The 24,167-nt window shown below is 37.6% G+C and overlaps 1 protein-coding gene across 1 annotated transcript in view; it reads right to left on the bottom strand.

Annotated features, from left to right (window-relative positions):
• LOC120468187 (uncharacterized) overlaps window positions 1-24,167 on the bottom strand; it is a 147,690-nt gene that overhangs the window by 118,463 nt on the left and 5,060 nt on the right. The window contains exon 3 of the mRNA XM_089127679.1: window positions 19,155-19,478. Coding sequence (XP_088983805.1) covers window positions 19,155-19,478 — 324 coding nt within the window. The remainder of the gene's footprint in view (window positions 1-19,154; window positions 19,479-24,167) is intronic.

Below are 24,167 nucleotides of genomic sequence, written 5' to 3' on the forward strand. Positions count from 1 at the left end.
CGAAGGCCAGGGCGGAGCAGGACGAGACCAGGGCGGAGCAGGAAGAGGCGAAGTCCATGTCCGCAGCGCCTCCATGGCCCTCACAGGGTACCTACTGCCCCCCCCCCCAAAAATACTTGGGGAAATTCACGGGAGGAGCCTCTGGGTGGTGAACGGGTACAGGAAAGGCCTCCCGGAACCTGAAGGGCGCAGGCAGAGCGAGGCGCAGAGGCGGGGCCGGCAGAGCGAGGCGCAGAGGCGGGGCCGGCAGAGCGAGGCGCAGAGGCGGGGCCGGCAGAGCGAGGCGCAGAGGCGGGGCCGGCAGGGCGAGGCGCAGAGGCGGGGCCGGCAGGGCGAGGCGCAGAGGCGGGGCCGGCAGGGCGAGGAGTCTGGGCACGCTCACCGGGGCCTGGCGAACCAAACGAGTCCTCCTTCTCCTCCTCCTGCGGCGGCGCGTCACATGAAGAGGAGATGCAGCGCTCACTTGAAGAGGAGATGCAGCGCTCACTTGAAGAGGAGATTCAGCGCTCACTTGAAGAGGAGATGCAGCGCTCACTTGAAGAGGAGATTCAGCGCTCACTTGAAGAGGAGATTCAGCGCTCACTTGAAGAGGAGATTCATCCACTTGAACAGGAGATTCATTCACTTGAACAGGAGATTCCCTCGCGGGGCTCACGTGAATCGCGAGTTCGGCTGGGCTGACGTGAGTCGCGGGCTCGTCAATGCGCACGCGAAGCGCGGGCTCGTCAATGCGCACGCGAAGCGCGGGCTCGTCGTGACTGACGTGAACCCGCGGTGAAGACGACGAGGGCTTCGCAGGTAAAGTACACTCGGCAGGTGTCGAGTAGAATAAGCGCGCAGTAGTGAAGAGGTCCTGCAAGGAACAAGCCCGAGCGACATACCCGTCAAGAGTCCAGTTGGCAAGGTCCCGCGGCATCCATCGAGCGATCTCATAATCCAGCCCATTCAGAAACAGGCCCATGAGCTGGATATCATCTAGCGCTCCCACACTGCTAATGGACAGGAACTCCTTCGCGTACCTTTGGACAGACCGGCCCTCTTGCAAAACTGACGACAGGTATTCTGTCATAGCCCGGTTGCTGACGACTGCTGGACCCATTTTGAGGTTGGTTATTCTGTGACGCTGTGCGGAGAAACAGAGCTGAGGCTGGGTCCAAACGCAGTGTAGCTTTATTAAACAAACTTAAAACAAGACACTAGAAGCAAGAAACTTGAGAGCACCAACGCAACACACATAAATTCAATAACCAACAAAGACAGGGCAGAAACACAGGGCTTAAATCAGGTGAACTAAACAAGATAACAAGGGGGCGTGAGAAATGAGAAACACCTGGGATAAATAATAGACGGGCAATAACAAATAACGAAAACACACAAAATCACTACGTGACATATATATATATATATATATATATATATATTGACATAGGCTACATGTATCATCCTTGCTTGTAGAGAGGTGTTTATTTCAGCATCATATAAAATCAACAGTAATGATAAATAATGTTAAAGCAAACACAGGTCTGGTATCGGAAAAGTATCGGTATCGGCCGATATCCAAAGTCAGGTATCGGGATCGTATCGGAAGTGAAAAAATGTGGATCGGTGCATCCCTAGTTACGAAGAAACATTTCTCTCCCACCTTCTTTATTGCCGTCCTTTAACAGACCTGTCAAAAAGCCTCTAAAAACTCTGCGGACATGTTCAGTCTGAGGCCTAATTAACTTTGTACAAGTATTCATGTACTGGCGAGAAGGAAACTAAAGCTTCACTTTGCCGGTTTTGATCAGTATCATGGAGCGAACAGTGGTGTGAACGACAACTGGAACACTGTCACGACGACTATCACTGATGATCATGCAGCGCTACACTTCTAAAGACTCTTCACACATTTTAAGATCCAAGAGTCAACTGAATTGCTCAAATGAGAACAGGGGAGAGATAAACTTGGGGGGAGGATGTTGAATGTAAAATAACAAGAGAATCTTGTGTCAACTGCGCTGCATACATCTGTGACAAATCAAAGAGAATAAACAACGCTGTGATTTCCGCGCACCTTGACAGGCAGAGTGGAGAGCGCAAGCAAACGCGTTTCTGACAGGCGACGACTCCGGGTGAGCCTCCGAGTTACTAAACTCAACTTTTTAAAATTGCAACGCTAAATATGCGATGACATCGCAGCATGAGTCTGGCACATTGAGAGCAGTTTTACCTCGAAAATGTTCCGTGTGTGTTCCCCGCTCGCTTTTCACATCACACCTGAAAGGATGTCATAATAGCACTACTGCTAAACACCCTATACAGACACACACAATCACTCCCAAACCTTTACAAACTCTACACTTTCACAGCATTTATTTATCCCTGAAGTCCACTTACAAAGTTATCCAAGATCTCTTCCACCAATAAAGTCATCATTTAGTTGTCATGACCATTTCCCCCCTCTCTCTGACCATTAAGGACCGTTCACACGTGAATTTTATTATTATTAGGTGTTCAAGCACGAAGTGCTGAAAACCTATTGTATTTGCTAGAAAGAAAAAAAAATCCCCTAAAACGCATCGTGCAGCCCAAACCGTAAGGGCTGGAGCTGTGAAACTTTGTCAGATGGTAGGGCCTCGAATTGTGGAGAAGCTATCAGAGTATGACCCCGATTGGCCCATAGGTGGCGCTACAGCAACCAAAAGTACTAAATTGCTCATAACTCCTAGACCGTTTGACTTAGCTTCAATGTTTTTACACCACTGTAATCCCTGGCTAAAATTGTTATTTCGTTTTTTGTCCAAAACCCACTTTTGCGAACTAGTCCCTGGTTTTTTGCCCAATCGAGACCAAACCAGTCTAGGCCTATTCTCTGGACTCTCTAGATCAATAATTATCAAAAAAAAAAGTTGAAATTTTGCATTTGGTTGGCTGTAACAGGCTCATTTAGATAGTGGTCTGTGGCAAAATTCAGTCAAAAGCCCCTAAATCCCCCCCAAAAAGTCACAACTTCACAAAAATCGATGAGCATATGTGTCCTAACATGGTTAGGAAGCATGCAAAGTTTCGTGAGGATCGGATCATAGATGGCGCTATAATCGTCAAAAAGGTCTCTCATTATTAGGTGTTCAAGCTCGAAGTGCTGAAAACCTATTGTATAAAGAAAAAAAAAATCCCCTAAAACGCATCGTGCAGCCCAAACCGTAAGGGCTATCAGAGTATGACCCCGATTGGCCCATAGGTGGCGCTACAGCAACCAAAAGTACTAAAATGCTCATAACTCCTAGACCGTTTGACTTAGCTTCAATGTTTTTACACCACTGTAATCCCTGGCTCAAGACGGACAAGATGTATATCTCGATTTTTGTCCAAAACCCACTTTTGCGAACTAGTCCCTGTTTTTTTGCCCAATACTATTCTCTGGACTCTCTAGATAAATAATTATCGAAAAAAATTAGAACTTTTGCTTTTGATTGGCTTTAACAGGGTCGTTTACAAAAGGGATGGGACAAAATGCACCCAATATCATATAAATCCTAAAGGAAAACTCAAAATTTTCACAAAAATTGATGAGCATATGTCTCATAACATGCCGAAGAAGCATGCACAGTTTCATGGAGATCGGACCATAGGTGGCACTATAACTGTTAAAAAGCTTTAAAACCATGCATTTCCAATGTTAAATTGACTGTATTGATTGTAAATGGTGTTTTACATCTATTATGTCCGTGGATAAATGCATGTTAAATAAAATTGAATGCCTTTCGATGCTTTTGTGCTTAAAGGCCTGAACTGCTTGAACACCGATAAATGCTGCTTGCAGCTTTAATTATTATTATTATTTGGTATGTCCAACTCAAACAATCACTTATAGTTATTTATTATTGTGATATTTACAAATCAACTGACTTATACATGACCTTTCTACATAGTATTTTTAAGTGCTTTTTTAGGTGTCATTTAAACTTTTCACACTTTTAACACATATTTGCTTTCATTGTTCATTTCCATAGCAATGCAGTGAAGTTTTTTAATTAATTACAAAAATAATCTGATTAAATAAAGCACACAACAACAGCAGTAGCAATACCTAACTTAATAATACTAATAAAAAGAATTAGATACATTTCAACTATAGAGATCAATTAATATTATAAACAAAACACTATTATCGCTGTGCGATAGACAAATGTTACTTAGTAACATTATACATACACAAATTCCTTATATGTGCTGACTATTCTCAAATAACATCCCATTAAATCTTAAAAATGCTGAAGCATTCACTGAAAGAGGAAATCACATTTCTAAGGAGTGTGAGAGACCTTAATTCTACAACTCTTAGCATGTAATGCTTCAAGAAAAGCCCAAACAATGAGCAGCCCTCTCAGTAAACCATAGACAAGCCTCTTATCCTTTAATTAGACCCCTCACACACACACACACACACACACACACTTGTATATGTGGTTTACGGGAAGTGGGAAGGAAGTGTCCTTGAAAACCATGTTTACGTTGTAATACCCATGTCATTATACACATTTGTGTTCTCATTAAACTATAAAGAACACACACTCACACACACAGCAAACGAGTAAATCAATCATTCAAACTCACTAGAATGATGTATAACAGCTTCAAATACTAGTGCGCTGCCTATATATATATCATGATGCCTTAATAGATTTCAGAAAAACACAACAATTTGGTAACGCCAGACCACATATCCTTGAGATTGAGACGTGGTCTGAAAACCACATGTTCATTTTCTCGTATTTGAGGCGTAGTTTACAAATGCCCAGAGCCGAATTATTGGGTGCTATGAATGTCTATCAAATGCGCCTGTACGTAGCGCATAGCCAATCGGGTCACTGATATCAGATGACGTTTGTAGAGCGACAGAAAATTAGACGAGGCAGAAGACAATGGGTCAGAGATTTAGGAGATTTATGTATACACAAAGGCTGTATTAAAAGTAGGGCTGGGTATTGAGACAAATTTCACAATTCGATTCGATTTCGATTCACAAGCTTGCAATTCGATTCGATTTCGATTACGATTCGATTCAATATCGATTATTTTGGATATCAGTTACAATAAATGGCAATTTTTCTTAAGGAAATCAAATCTCTTAAATGCTGTGAACTATGGGAGTCTAGTTGTAGCCTATAGACTTCATTAGCCTAATATAAAGGTAATAATGAACTGTTTTGTAGCCATACAAACACTTAAATTACACTTTTATTTATTTTTATAATAAGAAGATTATATGAAATATAAACATTTAAATCGTGGCTGTCATAAAAACTTGCCAGATTTATTCAAATATGCATTAAATATTGAAGAATATTAAGATTATAATGCATATGTATGGTGTATATATTTAGTAAAATGCTCCTCTCTAGAGTTATTTTTTTCTAGCTAACGAGTTTATGTGGGTTTTCTGAGGTAAATATGACGATACATGACATTGATTACAAGCTGTTTAACTGACGTCTTTCCACGGTTGAAACGCTGATTGAGCGAATCAATGTGACGATACGGATTTCGATAAGTTGTACTCTATCTTTTAACACACTTTCAGATGCTCATTCATGTTTATTTGGCGCTGTGACTGGTATTATTAAGCCGGAAGAGAAATCAGCGCTGCTGCTTCTCTAGAGCTGTGCCAGAGCGATCTCACGCCACAGCGCCAAAACGTTATTTATGTTTTTGAATTTCAAAATAAAATGGATGTAATTTGAAAATTGAGACTTTGTTTCATATCAATAGTAACAAAGGACAAAGATTATTGTGATTTTTTTAGATGCGCGCAGCCGCGATACAATGTCCTATTCATTCAGGATGACTAATCGATTCTTGAGATTTAAGAATCGATATCGGTTTGTAAAAATAAGAATCGATTAATATCGAGAAATCGATATTTATTACTCAGCCCTAATTAAAAGGTAACTTCGCGTCCACTGCCATGATGGATCCAAAATTTGGTTCATGGCGTCCAGGCTGATTAGCAGCATGAATAAAATGGCATTGCAGCAAGGCAGAACGGGGAAACTCAGGCTACCAACTTGAAGCATTCACAGTAGATATCAACTGTTGTGTGTGTACAGATGTGTTTACTGGAATTTTACAATCGGTTTTAAATGTGAATCATTATCATTAGAACTTAGAGTTGGAACTATCGGTTTTATAGAATGAATTATGAATAAATAATGTAATTTAACTTTGGTTGCTACATTATATGAAAAGACAAAATGTTATAAACCACTAAGAAAGCATTTCTAAAGCATCCATATAAAACGTTAAGTCCTAAGTCTTTAAGTAAAAGTACAGAGGTGAATTTCATCACACAGTCTATCAAAAATGTGAGCTTGAGTAGAAACGTCGCATCCCTTCTGAACACTTGGCAACGTAAATTGTTTATCAGACACTAATGCAGGCGTTTAATCCAATTTGCATTCATATTAGTTACCGGGTATCTCCATCCGAGGGGAATTACTTCTTTAGTGGCCCTCTGAGAGGCCAAAATAACTCCATGCATAATATTGGTATCTTTATATTTCTCATTTGAGAAGCCAATTGCTTTCAAATACACTCTGCTCTCACAAGTGATTGGTGAAGTCATTTAAAGAGGCTTCAGTTGAACAAACACACAAACACACACCAGCAGGTTATGGAGCCTGTCATAGACTAGCAGTCACCAAATTAATCCACTGACTGCATTGCATCTTTGTGCCTGCTGGATCTGCCTGGGTCTGGATGTTAAAGGGATCCTTCACCCTAAAATGAAAATTAAAGGGGTGGTTCAGGATTTTGGACATCGGCCTCATTTCCAAGTGAGACTTAGTGTTATTTCTCAGTGGCGAGTTTTCAAAAATGTTCATCCAGTCGTTCCAGTTGCATAGCGCGAGTCAACGGTAACTGCTAGCCTGCCCTTTAAAAACAGTTTTACCCACTCCAGAGTACACCAAAAGCAAATAAATTATAGCGCCAGACTATCGATGTAAATGTCTGTTGAGAGAATAATGTTAAAAATCAAACTACTCTTGCATCTCAATGATCACAATACATTTATAGGAACTAGTTTCTCAGCAGGGACGGACATGGTCAGAAACAATGCTCAGGTAGGCCGTGGCATTTAAACGATGCCCAATTGGCACTAAGGGGCCTAAAGTGTGCCAAGAAAACATCCCGCACACCATTACACCACCACCACCAGCCTGCACAGTGGGAACAAGGCATGATGGATCCATGTTCTCATTCTGTTTACGCCAAATTCTGACTCGACCATCTGAATGTCTCAACAGAAATCGAGACTCATCAGACCAGGCAACATGTTTCCAGTCTTCAACTGTCCAATTTTGGTGAGCTCTTGCAAATTGTCGCCTCTTTTTCCTATTTGTAGTGGAGATGAGTGGTACCCGGTGGGGTCTTCCAGTGTTGTAGCCCATCCGCCTCAAGGTTGTGTGTGTTGTGGCCAAGGTTATTATAGTTTTGCATTTTTCATTAGTTTTTATTTTTATTTCGTTTTGAATTTTTGTTTTCAAATTCAGTTTAGTTTTAATTATTTTTAAAAGTGGGTTTACTAGTTTAGTTTCTATTTTTTGAAAATGCTTACTTTTAGTTTAGTTTTTATTAGTTTTAGTGTTAGTTTTAGTTTTTTTTTGTAATTTGGGTTATTTGTCAGGGGCAAGGTTGAAAAAGGTCAGAAAAAGAATTGTGTAATAATAACTCAACACAAACATACATTTTTAGAAATATCTATTCAACATTAAAACCAAATGTATAGCCTACAATGTGAAATTCCTTTACTGTACCAACAATCTACATATTTTCTATATAAAAATCCCACAGCTTTACAATTTCGGTTACACTTTATTTCGATCACTTTAGACATTCTACTAATTATAAGTAACTTTTCAACTACATTTCAAGCAACTCTCATTAGAGTATTAGTATATTATAGTAGACTGTCAGTAGACTGTTAGATTATGGTTATTGTTAGGATTTGGGTTAGGAGAATAAGTTTACTTGTAGTAGACAAGTTACTTATAGTCAGTTGAATGTTTAAAGTGGACTATCGAAATAAAGTGTTACCGAGTAGAATAATGACATAACATTATTTAATATTTGAATCACAGCTTATAGAGTTTTGACATCGACAACCCAGCAGCATTTTACCTCAAAATTGCGACTAAGTCAGTTAACTTTTTCTAACGAAGGCTCAATCGCTTCTCGAATTTATAATATTTGTACACCACCTTTTAATGTGTGATTGTGTAAAGATGTTCATGATGAGATACCAACCTTTCACGAACTTGCTTTCAACATTGATCGAACCCTCGTTGGCTCGTTTTCACGGAGACGCGGCGTGTACTGCATGGAGGGGGAGGGGCTGTGTGTGTAGTTGTGTGTGCGCGCTTGCATGTGAGAGAGACGGAGGGAGAGCGTTACAGGGAAATGAAATGCAGTTGAACAAATACACTGCGTGTTTTAAATAACGTTAAAATTAACGGCATTGACAAAGACGAAAACTAAGGACATTTGCTCTATAATTTTATTCTATTTTAGTTAGTTTTGCAAACAGACATTACAGTTTTAGTTAGTTATAGTTTTTTTGTAATGGCTGGTTTTTATTTTTATTTCAGTTAACGACAATGTTTTTCCCATCTAGTTTTCGTTTTTTCGTTAGTTTTCGTTAACGATTATAACCTTGGTTGTGGCTTCACAAATGCTTTGCTGAATACCTCGGTTGTAACGAGTGGTTATTTCAGTCAAAGTTGCTCTTCTATCAGCTTAAATCAGTCGGCTCATTCTCCTCTGACCTCGAGCATCAACAAGGCATTTTCACCCCACAGGACTGCCACATACTGGATGTTTTTCCCTTTCACACCATTCTTTGTAAACCCTAGAAATGGTTGTGTGTGAAAATCCCAGTAACTGAGCAGATTGTGAAATACTCAGACCGGCCCGTCTGGCACCAAAAACCATTCCACACTCAAAATTGCTTAAATCACCTTTTTTTCCCATTCTGACATTCAGTTTGGAGTTCAGGAGATTGTCTTGAGCAGGACCACACGCCTAAATGCATTGAAGCAACTGCCATGTGATTGGTTGATTAGATAATTGCATTAATGAGAAACTGAACAGGTGTTCCTAATAATCCTTTAGGTGAGTGTACAACCAAAAAAAAATAAAATAAAAAATGAGTCAATGGAGTGAGAACAATGAACTTGATTTAACCCTTATGCTGCATTAGGGACATTTTTGGTCTTTTGCAGTTTAATTTCTTTGACCATTTTGGCTGTTTTAATGCAAATGGTATGAAATTTGGCAAAATTGTGACTTTTTGGATACATGTAAAAAATGTGATCCCATTTTGCAAAATATGTATAACACACACTGTGTAGATCAAATAGTAACACTCAGCACCATAAAGACCAAAAATGGCCCATTGAAACCCATTAAAACGTTGTTTAAATCTGAGGCTGTCAGTAATACATGAAACATGATTTTTGCACAAACATCCTTTCATTTTGAAGCAAAAGCATTATATTTGCATTATATAGTGTATTCCACCAGATGACGTCACTACATATTTATTCCCGGGTGGAAATGCACCTTATTTTAGGCAATAGGCAATGTTTAATAGGTGGCCATTTTTGGTCTCTAACGCGCTAAGTAGGATTTTTTGCAAAGTGGGACTGTGATAATCCAAATCTAAAGTTTTCTCTTTGCATTTAGTTTATTGAAAATAATTGAATTTTTGTGTTTTTTCCTCTTGTACAAATCGATGGTTTCGCAAACAAAACTGGTAATTAAAGGGTTAAAATCCTGAAATTGAATACATTTTTGGTAGTTATCATGAGGACTGATGCTGGTTAAAAGATTTAACTTGGTAAAAGTGGAAAATAATAATAATATATAATATTTTAGGCAATGTTTAATATGTGGCCATTTTTGGTCCTTAATGCACTCAACGGTGTTAAAAATCTAATGCAGCACAAGGGTTAAAGGGAAAACTAGATTATTTTTCTGACCCCTTTGGCATACATCTCCTTTTAGGCATACAATCACTCAATGTATCAAAGTCATTTTGTTTCTCACTTAAACATATCTTAATTTAAGATTGTTTAGATATTTGTACTGACAAAAACACTGAGTAAGAAAGTCATTTTTTGCAGTGCTCTAATGAATGGTCTTCGACTCTCAGATTTGGAACAGATTTTCTAACAAAGGTAGATTTTTCCCACATATCTCTTTACATAAATGCCTTCTGAATGAAGCTTTTAAACAATAGAACGGAGGTGACTTCACCCAGACGATAGTGTGACTGGGGTATAAAATACAATGTTTACAGATGAAATCCATACTTTCAAGACACTGAGAAATGTGGGGTTGCCAGAGGTATGCAGAAAAATGAGCTGAAGACAATGAGACGCTTTTGACAGTAAACTGTAGGTTGCATACAAAGAGACAGGGGTCAAGTTGAAATTGTCCATCACCCAGACAAGCAGAACTCATTTGGATGCAAACGAGTGCCTACAATATTCAAATATTCAATATATATTCAGAGCTTGGGAAAGCGCTGGACTGACGGACCCTCCCCCTACAGACACGCTTCATACCCGTGTTCAGCCGCCGGGTTCAGAGGTACTGCAGCTGTGTGGGATGTATGTTTACTATGGCATCTTTGACTTAAAAAAATCTCAGAAAAACACACAGACCTACGGAAATCTGTGAAAGGATAAAATTGATCCAAATATTATTGAGCTGGAAACTATGTTACGTTATTTTTAAGTTATTTGACGGACAGAGCAGTTGTGGGACTCGCAGAAGAGCACCTGTCACAAAAACGTCAAGGCATGGGAACATTTTTTTTTCCTCTTATTACTCCACATACGTGTTCCCATGAGGAGTTCTGGAGGAAAAGGGTTCACTTCACTATGTCTTTGATTTGAATCACTAGAAAGGTCACTTATATCAAAAAGTTACAATCGTTTTGTACACTTCGACTGTCCTTAAATGAAGTTTTAATAAAGGAGTAGTAATAGCAATTCCTTCCGATGGATATAGTAATACTTGAGTCATTACTAATGGCCAGTGTTGGGAGTAACGCATTACAAAAGTAATACATTACAGTAACATATTATTTTTTGCTGTAACGCAGTAGTGTAAGGCATTACTAATCAATTTTCAGTAATATTTTACTCGTTACATGTTCAGTGAGGCTTGTATTACAGTTGTATTACAGTGTGTTGTCTGCTTTTACTTCTTAAAGGCAACAGACTGTGTGAAAGTTTTAAAGCAGTCTTTTAGTGCCAGTTCAGAGCGGTCGCGTCTGTATCATTGTTTTTTCCTCATAAATGCGAATACGAAAACTAAAATAAAATGAATATTTTAAGTTCTATGGAGACTGGAGAGCCAACCCTTCCTCATCCGATTTGCGCAGTGTAATTAACAGAATTACAAAAAATATATTTTACCTCCTATTTTTTTGTCACGCATGAATGTGCGTCTTTTCCCTAATATTAAAAATAAAACATAGACTGATATTTGTCTAATGTCTGGAGTCCTTTAAGGAAGTAGCCTATATACGTTTCAGTACATGTATTTTCTGAGAATTTTTATTTCAAGTTTTGACTGCAAATGTCATGTCCATAATGCTGGACTTCCCCAATTTTAAATAATTTATCCTCAACTAGTTTTGTGGTGTAGGTCTACGTATTTTATAATGTTAACTTCAAATAAAACTAATAGCCTAATTTAAGGATAAGGCAGCATTGGATCTGGACGGTAAGGAGAATAACGCTGGAGTTGGAAGAGGTTTGTCGCGATTCTGTAGGTTTGTAGATCTGAGTCGTGTGGCGAATCGCGATTTCGGTTTCATATTGCATATCGTTACAGCCCAAAAGTTGAGTTCTGCTTAGTTATTTTGGTGAAAGTAACTCAAAAGTAATGCATGAGTAATGTAACGCATTACAATTCTGAGACAGTAATATTGTAAGGTAATGAATTACTTTTAAATAACAGTAACAAGTAATACCTAATGTATTACAGTTTGGAAGTAACTTGCACAACACTGCTAATGGGTTACAGTTACCTTATATTATACATTAATTATGAATAGCAGTTCTTAGTCTTCAGTGAAGTATGAAAGTTAGCTGATAGTGAACTATATTCAACTGAGCACTAATACTTACTAATTTGATAATCAGAGTTTCTTGTTAGTTAATAGTTACTAGAGCGTTAATAGTGTGTTACTCATTTGTTCCTGTGTCATTATTCGTTATATAAAGGAACATTATGCTAAAGTGTTACCAGGTTTGCTTTGTGTGTGTGTGTGTGTGTGTGTGTATATCTTCCAATTTGTGATTTATAATCAGTGTTGTGCAAGTTACTTCCAAACTGTAATACATTAGGTATTACTTGTTACTGTTATTTAAAAGTAATTCATTACCTTACAATATTACTGTCTCAGAATTGTAATGCGTTACATTACTCATGTATTACTTTTGAGTTACTTTCACCAAAATAACTAAGTAGAACTTAACTTTTGGGCTGTAACGATATGCAATATGAAACCGAAATCGCGATTCGCCACACGACTCAGATCAACGAACCTACAGAATCGCGACAAACCTCTTCCAACTCCAGCGTTATTCTCCTTACCGTCCATATCCAATGCTGCCTTATCTTAAAATTAGGCTATTAGTATTATTTGAAGTTAACATTATAAAATACGTAGACCTACACCACAAAACTAGTTGAGGATAAATTATTTAAAACTGGGGAAGTCCAGCATTATGGACATGACATTTGCAGTCAAAACTTGAAATAAAAATTCTCAGAAAATACATGTACTGAAACGTATATTGGCTACTTCCTTAAAGGACTCCAGACATTAGACAAATATCAGTCTATGTTTTATTTTTAATATTAGGGAAAAGACACACATTCACGCGTGACAAAAAAATAGGAGGCAAAATATATTTTTTGTAATTCTGTTAATTACACTGCACAAATCGGATGAGGAAGGGTTGGCTCTCCAGTCTCCATAGAACTTAAAATATTCATTTTATTTTAGTTTTCGTGTTCGCATTTATGAGGAAAAAACAATGTTACAGACGCGACCGCTCTGAACTGGCACTAAAAGACTGCTTTAAAACTTTCACATAGTCGGTTGCCTTTAAGAAGTAAAAGCAGACAACACACTGTAATACAACTGTAATACAAGCCTCACTGAACATGTAACGAGTAAAATATTACTGAAAATTGATTAGTAATGCCTTACACTACTGCGTTACAGCAAAAAATAATATGTTACTGTAATGTATTACTTTTGTAATGCGTTACTCCCAACACTGTTTATAATGCAGTGAATCATTGGTCAGAGTTTGGGTTCTTGCCACTGTCGCCTTTGGCTTGTTTATGAAGTCACTTAAAGGAGTAGTTCACTTTTAAAAAAAACTTTTGCTGATAATTTACTCACCTCCATGTCATCCAAGATGTCCATCTTATTCTTTCTTCAGTCGAAAAGAAATTAAGGTTTTTGATGAAAACATTCTAGGATTTTCTCCATATAATGGACTTCAATGGGAACCAAACGGTTGAAAGTCCAAAAGACAGTTTCAGTGCAAACTGTTCAAAGGGCTTTAAACGATTCCAGACGATGAATAAGGGCCTTATCAAGCGAAACGATCGGTCATTTAATAAATAAATAACAAAGATTAAGTTTTATAAGCTCAAATGGTCGCCTTGCTCTGTTCTGTGATGCAAGTTCGTGACTCTCCTGTTCGAACTCGTTCATCAAAATGAACAAATCTTTTTTTGTGTCATTTGGTTCAGTCAACGAACGAAATGAACGAAAAAGATTTATTCATTTTAACATGGGGGTGAGTAAACACCTTTAACTAAGTTCGGGCACGGAGCTCGGAGCCCTCACTCCGTACAGCACGCCAAATACGCATTTAATCCTACTCCCTCAAAATTATATGCAAGTGTGAACTTGTGAAATTAATTAATTAATTAATTAATTTTAGAGATCGCCTTATGAACAAAGGCTTTATGTGATGCTGCCTTTGAATGAGGAACGGAATAAGGCCGGAGTGCATAATGCCTATAAATGCTGTGTGCAGCCAACACACAGTATCAACGATTAAGGCTGTGAACAGTCGTCGAACCCTTGACAATCAGGATTTGAAAGATTTGACTTTTTTACTCATGGGCCAATTTGGCTTCTACATTTTTTTTACTTACTGGACATTCAGAACTTTTACTAGCCAAAAAAAAAAAAAATTAACCTGATTAACTATGTCACAGCTTTTAGAAATATATATGTATAATTAGGGCCGGGCAACGATTAATCACGATTGATCGCATCCAAATTAAAAGTTTGTGTTTACATAATATATATGTGTATAGTGTGTATAATTACTGTATATTGTATATATAAATACACACACATGTGTGTATATATTTAAGAAATATTTGCATGTAGCCTATATACTGTAAATATATTTATACATCATTTATATTAAATATAAATATTAATATTTGATATATTAATAAAAAAAATTCTTAAATATATACTTGCATGTGTATGATTTTTTTATATATATACACAAAATAATTATACAATTATGTAAACACAAATTTTTATTTTGGTTGCGATTAATCGCGATTAATCGTTGCCCAGCCCTAATATATATATATATATATATATATGAAGAGTTCAGATGCAAAAGCCTCTAAATGCCATTTGAAATTTTCTTCTTTAATGATGATTTTTATGAAACTTGTATATTTAAGTTCAGTGATTTCACTTAAATGGCAATGATAATTACCTATTAATTGTTATTTAAGTGAAATTACTGAACTTAAATATACAAGTTTGATAAAAATCATCATTAAAGATGAAAATTTCAAATGGCATTTAGAGGCTTTTGCATCTGAACTCTTCATATATATATAATCAAATTTGGATTCAAACATTCATTATTTATTCAAACAAAATCCTGTCATCCAGCATCTCCTCCTTTCCTGTTTCATCCTCATCCTTTTCACTTTTCAATTTGTTTTAGGAGGACATATCAATAAATACAGTACAATGAACATAACAAATATAGGATGTTGGAAAATACCAATGTATTTTCTGTTAATGAAATGCCTTTTAATCTTCGCTTGCAAATGAACAAGCGTACAGTTGTTTGTTGCGTTGTGACGTGTGTTTAAGTCAGCCAGATATGCACAGATTCTTCACAATACGCTGTTTAAATATATCATGATGACTGTTGAGTATTTGTGATAAATCAAAGGTCTGAGCAAAAGTGAGTAAATATAAGTAACCCGCCAAATCGTCTCGTGATTTGACAGCGTTTCCCGCCGCTGTTGATTTCTACCCACATTTGGCAGGTCGACGGGGGTTCATTTCGAACCCTGTTGACAGTCACCCATAGGAATGCCACAAAACACGCCAACCCGATCCAAATCCATCCGCATCACCACTGAGCCACTTGAGCGTCACCCATAAGTCATTGCACATCAGACACCTTCTATTTCCTAAACGCATCAGAGCCACCTGATGCCAGCCATCATTTTCAGCCCAGGATCAATTGAAATCCTGTGTCATTGGAAACTCTGTACGGATGAGCTAATGAAATAAACACAATTGGATAGCAGAGAGTGTGGGTCAGGCCAGAGTAAGTGCCTATTTACCTGAATGAGAGGCTGGTATAATGTATTGGAGTGGATATCACATTAACCTGCCAAAGCCTTTTTAAATGGGGTCCAGGGCTTAAACTGATTTATCTATTGGCTCCCCCAGGGGCACTTTAGAGTGTGCAGCCCATCCAGCTCACCCATCAGAGCAGATATCATTACTGCTCAGTCAGGCCAGCGCACTCACACTACAGGTGTGTGTGAGCCAACGCTGTAAGTAAAAATAATAATAAACCCAGAATGGCGCATATTAGATGTATTTCTGAAAATCTAACAGAGGGAATTGATTGGATTGTCAAAGTGGGCTATACTTAGCAGGACGGAGTCAAGCGTTTGGAGGACAGGGGTTGAGAGGGGTTCATAACATATTCACCTAACCCTCATGTCCATTCAGAAACGTATCGGCTCACTTTATATTTTAGGTGTCTTTAACTACTATGCTCTTAATAATAATAATTGTTGGGCATACAATGTACTTATTGTGTTGATGTTGAATTGCTGCTATTAAGGTGGATCCCCACTGTAAAAAAATGAATGTGCTTTATCTAATCAAACAAATTGTGGCAACAGATTACAAGCAATATTATTAATTAAATTTAACAAATTAGAATTGAGTAATAATGAATCAAATTAATTCCTTAAAAGTTTAAGGAATTTTAAATGAGCAACAACAACAACAACCAAAAAACATACATTTAAGTCACCATTACACTCTCAGAAAAAAAGGTACGAAAGTTGTCACTGGGGCTGTATATTTTCAAAAGGTACACTTTTGTACCCAAAGGTTGCATATTGATACCTTAGTGGTACATATTAGCACCTAAAATGCACATATTAGCACCTGAAATGTACATATTAGCACCTAAAATGTACATATTAGCACCTAAATGTACATATTACCACCTAAAATTTACATATTAGGACCTAAAATCAAATGGACATACGTATTAGCCCCTGAAATGTACATATTAGCACCTAAAAGGTACATATTAGGGCCAAAAATGGACATATTAGCACCTGAAATGTACATATTAGCACCTAAAAGGTACATATTAGTACCTAAATGTACATATTACCACCTAAAATGTACATATTAGGGCCTTTTGAAAAGGTGCAGCCCCAGTGACAGCTTTTCTGAGAGTGTATGGTGATCGGTGTTTGTTTTAAAATGACGGTTTTCTCCTTCAGTGAATCTGCTTGTTAACATCAGGTGTCTTCAATGTTGTCAATGTAAATAAAGAGTTCTTAATTAATCTTTGACGTCTGTCTGTTAGTGAGATATTTTTGTTAAATTTTTTGGTGTAAACTCTTTTAAGGAATAATTTGATTAATTATTACTCAATTCTAATTTGTTCAATTTAATTAATAATATTGCTTGTAATCTGTTGCCACAATTCTATTGATTAGATAAAGCATATTCATTTTTACAGTGTATAGGTGTGTTTAAGAGAGGGTTAAAAGGTAAAGGAAGGCTCAGTGTAATTATAGATGTAATTACATACAGTAAATGAAATACAGCTGTAACTATGTTCAGGTATTTTTTATATAAGTTCAGTGTAAAAACTTCATTTTTAAAAATGACCAATTTAAAATGTTACATGGTGTACTAGTACATTAGTTAAAGACACTTTAGTGGGACTGACTTTCTTGGAGAATATAAAAGAAGATATTTTGAGCAGTGGGTTTTAGATGTTGTTTTAAATGTTGTTCGATTTGCGACGTTCGTCAAAAATCTTGTTTTGTATTTGTGGTGAGCAGGACGGCCGAGGGACGTGAGAGAAAGTCGCGAGAAAGGGTCTTGTTTGTGGCGAATAAATTACTTTTATTTTATTATTTTTTCTTGTTCTCTCAAAGTTTTCAAAGCTTGTAAGTTCGACATTCAATGAACTTCCAGTTGTCTGAGTGAAATCTTGGTACAACCACAGCTGTAAAACCAGCACCCATCTAAGAAGTCAATTAATAATTTGCATGCATATAATGAAAGAAATGTAGACCTTATCATGAGAACTGTTTCATTTGTGAGATAAAACGCACTGCATGATCAGAGATAACATTTACACAAAGAACAAACACCGTGTGTGAGAGCGAGACTCGACTGTACACAGAGGAAAACACACAAGATCCACACTAAATATGAATACTAATCGCAATAATAAACTAAATATAAAGCCATTTATTAAGTACAGTCAGGTGTCATTTGTTCAATTTGTTGTTAATGGACATATTTGGTGAGGTTATAAGATGATAATAATAAAAGCATAATGTTTGTGATGACCTAATTTCTCTGTTTAATTGCAAATTGAGGTCTCAATGATTTTAATAAGGTTTTATTTATTCATTTGTTTATTAAAACTTATAATATAGCTTTGTGTGAGAAATAGGCTTTGTTGTTTTCCCAGAAAATCTTAATCTTGCTAGACAGTTGTGGTCACTATTCAGTTCACTGTACACTGTAAAATAATACTGTTGGTTTAACTTAAAAAAATAAGTAACCTGGTTGCCTTAAATTTTTAAGTTGATTGTTTTGGAAAAAGTGAGTTAAAACAATGAAGTAGATTGATTTAATCATCAGAAACTCAAAATAATAAGTTTTCTGTACTAAATAAATTATTTAAGTTGATTAGACAAAAGAAAAAAATGTTGCGATAACAAATATTTTTTTTACAGTGTATTAAAAACAGCAGTTTGAACATTCTTCTAAACATTTACTTTTGTGTTCCACGGTTTTACAGTGACCTTGTTACATGTTACATGTAGTTACCACAGTAATAACTTTAAATTATGCAAACTAAAGCAAAACCGAACCCTATAAATACATGTTGATATTTAAAGGACAACTCCGGCGCAAAATGAACCTTTGGTTTAATTACACATTGCTAGTACCTAGTCAGCCGTTATCTGAGATTTGGTTTCATGATTGCCGAATGTAAATAGTTTTATCTCTAAAAACAGTTTAGCCTATAGCGCTAGTATAATGCTAGTATATAGGGCATAGAGTAATGACAAATAAAAATTGCTTGTTATTACCACTAACGAGGCTCAAAATAGCCACTTCGTATAAATCGTTGAAAGCTAGCCCAAGCTAGCTCATAATTTGTGCATCACATAGACAACATATTGTGTATGTACTCAAAAAAAAAAAGATACAAGTTTCTGTATGTATGTATATATATATATATATATATATATATATATATAAAAGAAAGAAAAAATAAATAAATAAAGGACTATTATAAATCGCAAAAAAAAAAAAAAGAAATGGTTGAAAGTGGACAAAAAAGACGGATTAAAATACAGGTGTGAACGGGAATGTATCTCCCTCGTCTACTTGTGATCCGATCGACCCAAATGCATCTTGATACCAGGTGTAAACACGGCCAAGGACACAAGATGAAGTGGTCCTGAGCAGTCACACTGGCTGTGTAAGACGTTCTGGTCTGGTCTCCACTCACCTCATCTGGTTGGGTCACCACCACAGCTGGCGTTTCTTCCTCGAGATCATATCTTCTCTGTGTAATGCGGTTCTCATGATCTTGCTTTAGTTCTTCCTGATCAACCCCCTCGTTCTCCAGGATCTGTTCAGTTTCTTGTTCGGTAGGATCGTGCCGGCGACTGTGGCTTTGACTGGCTGCGGACTCATCTGTGAAGGCCAGAGCTGGAGCGGAGGTCTCGAGGTCTGGCTCTAGTCCGTCTCGGGTGAGATGTTTTAACTCACAAATGTGCTGCTCTGATCCTAAAGACGATGGAATGAACTCATGCGTCGAAAGCTCAGACTCCTGAAAATACAGAGAAGAACACATATATTTTTAGACCTGCCAGTTTTTCCAAAAAGTTAATCAAATTATTTACATTATACGCCATATAATTAAATGTCAATATGATGTTTATTTCTATGTTATAAATCACTGGCCAGGGGTGGGTTTCCCGCAAGCATCGTTAGCCAACTATGGTCGCAAGTTCCGTCGTTACGAATAGAGTTCAATGGAAATTGCGACCAACTTGCGACCATAGTTGGCTAACGAAATCCATTTTGCATTCAAGTAACGGCTGCTCACAAACTGTAGAAAATGTTTAGTCAGGTGACCGAAAAAATGTGCCTATTAATTACTAACCAACTAATTCTAACCAACCAACCGCTACAATAACGATCCTCTGTTGACCTCAAGTGGGTTTTTTTAAAATACATTTTTATAAGTTTTGCCATTTTACTGGATAATTGGATTTGTTATTTTTAATGTGTCCACTTAACAAATTAAAAGTTAATTGCACATTTCAAGGTACAATTATAATATTACATATTATATGTAGTGTTCACACTTTTAGGGTGCTTTCACATCTGTAGTTCGGTTCATGTGTTCTGGACCAAGAGTGAAAAACGATACTTTGTAGCATTTTTCAGGGGTTTTGGTTCGTTTTCACACCATACTGATTGCTCTGGTCCGAATCAGTTGATGAGTTGATGAAACGAATCAAAACATAGTCACGTGACAGCATTCACATTACTCGTTGTCCAGATATGTCTTGAACATATTTCCATAACTGCACTTCGATTGGTCAGAACGTGCGTGAAAATCCCAACAGAACTCCAACAGTAAACAAAGAGGATCGAGCAAAATCCGGCTGACATGCGGAGAATTAACTCACAATATATGTTCAGAATCAGCACGAGCTTTATCCTTTTGCAAATCCCCAAACAACAAAGCATAGACGCGATATAAAAAAGAGAATCACTGTGCGGTGTGGACAACTTCAGTGTTCATGATGAGTGTTTTAGTGAGAGTGCAGAATGAGGTAAGTCAGTCATGGCTTAAAGGGAGCTCTATTGGCTATATAAATAATCATTTTGTTTTTCTACGGCAGCTGGTTTAGTCCAAAAATGTGCAGTTATTTGGCAGTTGGGTCTGTTCGAGGTCGGATCAGAGCCCGTCTAACGGAGAGCCGTGGCACTTCCTATTAGCCCCGTTGTGTATCATCTTGGTTGCAGTTCCATTAGAATTCCACTGGAGGTGATCGCGGGCGAGAGCAGAATGAATGGGAGTCTATGGGGCTAAACGGCTAAAAGTGTCTCTTTCACCTGCTTGTCGTTAAATCAAAATAGATTTTATTGTTGATTCCGCAAGTTCAATATAGATTATAGGCCAAAAGTCGAATGAACGAGTACTTATATCCTTTTGATTTCTTACAGGTTAGGCCGTTGTTGGCCGGAAGTTGTGTACGGAAAAGCTTCTGTGCTCCTATTGGTCAACCTCATACATGTGACGGAACCGTCGTGGACGACCGTTAAAAAAATTAAACATGCTAGTTTTTTTGTCATGAAGCATCGCAGACGCGACGTAGGTTGTCGCCCACTATGACACACTATACGAGATGATACGATCTAATCTTGCGTCCCGACGCCCGTTGTTGTTTACGAATCCCCACAACACCCTAGGTCAAACGGATTGTGCCAAAATCAGGCTAAAATCGTGTAATCTGAACCAGGCATTACATAGATTTGTGAACAGTATTTGAGAGAAATAGGTCTTTGGTGTACATAGAAAAAGTTCAGCTCAAGAAAAATTGGGGCAAAAACAAAAGTGTTGCATTTATATTTTTATTCAGTGTATATAGGCCTTTGCACATGCTGATTGGAAAGATAATTTTAACATGTTCCTCGTGAACTTTACATCATTAAAACGAACCCTGGTGCGATTGCTCTGTTTAGTGCGGTTCATTTGAATATGTGTAAAGCGCAGCAAATCCAATCCAAACGAACTCTGCGGTCAGCATGTAAACAAACCAAAAACTGGACATGATGTCACGAGATGTGACACTAAAAAGGACAGAATGCTCAAGCAAACCTGTTTTTTTCTCGTCGGGATGTTGCCCATCACAGTTCAGTACAGGCATCAGAACCGCATATCCTCGCAGATCTTCATTTGTGTGATTCCTGCCGCCGTTCGGATTACACACTTTATAAGTTCTTCACAAGTCCTCTCAGTTGGTTAAACACCATCATATGTTGCTACGTATAAAAAAAATGTCAATGTGAACGCTACGCAGACCAGGACTAAATGTTTTTTTGGGGGGTCCAGACCAAATTAAACAAGCGAACTGAACAACAACCCTGTGTCCGCTTGTTTGGTGCACACAGGGTTCGCATGGTAGAGTTCACACTTGAAACCAAATTAACCACACTAACAGAGAAATCGCACCATAAAATCATGACATACAGTACATAGGAAATATATGTTTATCAGTACAAACCAACATTTGGTAGAAAACTGTCTAGCCTCTACTAAGTGATACTGTAGCTTAATTCAATCTAAATATGCGACCGTGTTACCCATTCCGGCATATTTATTGCTCAAGTCACACCAAACCATCATTAAAGAAACATTACCACACTAACTTCCTCTTATCGTCACCGTAACAGCATCATGTGCCGTTTTTGTGCTAATCTAAAACGGGTTGACAAGCACAAATCCCCTTTAGCTGAGGAATAACATTTCACTCAGCGCCGGCATGATTACTCTTCATTAGCCTGTAATGTGACAGTTTGACAAGTGCAGTGGCTGTTTTAGTCACCTGCTGATGCGTGTACACGGCCCGGTGGAGATGAGACCTCTCTGGAAGTGGCCATTAACCACAGTTCATCTGTCAGACTTCAGTCCACACTCAACCTCCACTCCACTTCATTTGGAAAGAGAAATCCCAGTGGACTTTGTGTCATTTATAGCAGCGGTCATGTTCATTAAGAGCTCAGGGGTGGCCATTTATATTCCGGCGCTACACTTCATGTTGAGGCTTGTAACGATTTACTTTTTTGGTGAAAAAATGAGTTCAATTTTTATTTGCACATCCATTGCTTTCTGAAACAAAACCCCCATCCAAAATGTTTTAGATTTTTCCCACCAGCCAGAAAACTGGAAATCAACCAGATAAGTCCTTCAATGACACGTCACGTTCAAATATCCCAGCATGCTTTCCACATGTCACAGCTGTTCTTGCCTCCATTTCCACTGGCATGTCATGTCTTTCATTAGACAAGAATGTCTCGGTAAAATGTCCCCCCATTCAAGTTGGTTTAAACAGTCAGGTCCAATGGGTATTCATTACACACGGATTGGTAACTGGCTAGGAATTGCTTTCCTGTACATAACGGTCAGATGTGTAATCCAAGCCTTTTGCAATTAATTAAGAAACGCTGTGGACATGTGGCCGCTTGTACTTTGGCCCTGTCTGGACAATGACTGATTCGTCTTGGACTGAAGAAAATGTAAAGCATTTGATGTTTCTGAATACTTGTGCAATGAAGTAACTCCACTGTTAGATTTGTCAGGAATCTAATTAATCTGAAGATTCAGTGTTGGGATAACAGGAAATATATCTCAATGAAATGTAGACCACATGTTGACATGAGAATGATGTGATAAAACTGCTACTAGCTAACCTTGTCTGCCCAAAGCTACATTAAAGTTCAACTCCTGTCATGACCATGCAAAGTCTAAAGGTCATTGCACACTGTCCGAAAATTTCGTATGCGTGTTTTTTGTCATTCGGTGGCTCTGAATTGTCAAAACACCTCTCAAATGAAGAGTTCACTTGAAATGAACATGATTGACACAACATGAGGTCGCATCTATTTTTTAACGTGCAAAATTTCGGACGAGAACTTTTGATGCGCAAAAGAAGAAAAATGGGGCCCATGGGAATTACACAGGTAACACCTAATCTGCCTAGAATAGTAGTCTCATTGCTAAAAGATCAATTTAGGTCATATTTGAATTGGAAAAATTAATATAAGTCTTTTCACAAAAAATATAAACTGCCCATTTCTGCTTTTAAACACTCCAGAATATCTCGCCACATAGGCTTCTCTTTTCAATGCAGTTGTGGCTGTTTTACAAACTGAGGTAGAAAACTAAATTATTTTCTGTAGTACTCGACATCACAAACATTAACGCTTTTACAAGTAATGTGAGCTATGTTATCAGATCACTTTATTCCGAGTAGCTAGTAGAGTAGAGCATTACTTTTCAATTTACAACATAATATGCAGAGGAGTTGTGTGCGCTGTGTGTTAACTTATTGTAGTTCTAAGGGCCAGATTTACTAAACAGGGCAAATTAGCGTCAGAAAAATTCCATTAAAACAATTCCATAAAAACTATTCCATAAAAGTGGAAAGTCTTACGTGTTAGCTACTCACAACGAGCAAATTAAAGAAGACAGCCGGTTCATTTACATGTGACCAACACAAGACCAAAATGAGCAAACAAAGCGTATTAGCATCTGGTTTAAAGGTGCAGTGTGTATTTTTTAGCGACATCTAGCGGATCGGTTGCAAGTTGCACAGTATTCAGTATACCTCAAAATGAATAAAAACAGTGAGATGCAACCTCAGAATTACACGTAAACCTTTAACAATTAAATATGACAAATACCAAAAATATACTTTATGCATATAATCACACTTTATTAACC

Source organism: Pimephales promelas, chromosome 25 (assembly GCF_988280905.1).
Source record: "Pimephales promelas chromosome 25, fPimPro1.hap1.1, whole genome shotgun sequence".
Lineage (NCBI taxonomy): Eukaryota > Metazoa > Chordata > Actinopteri > Cypriniformes > Leuciscidae > Pimephales > Pimephales promelas.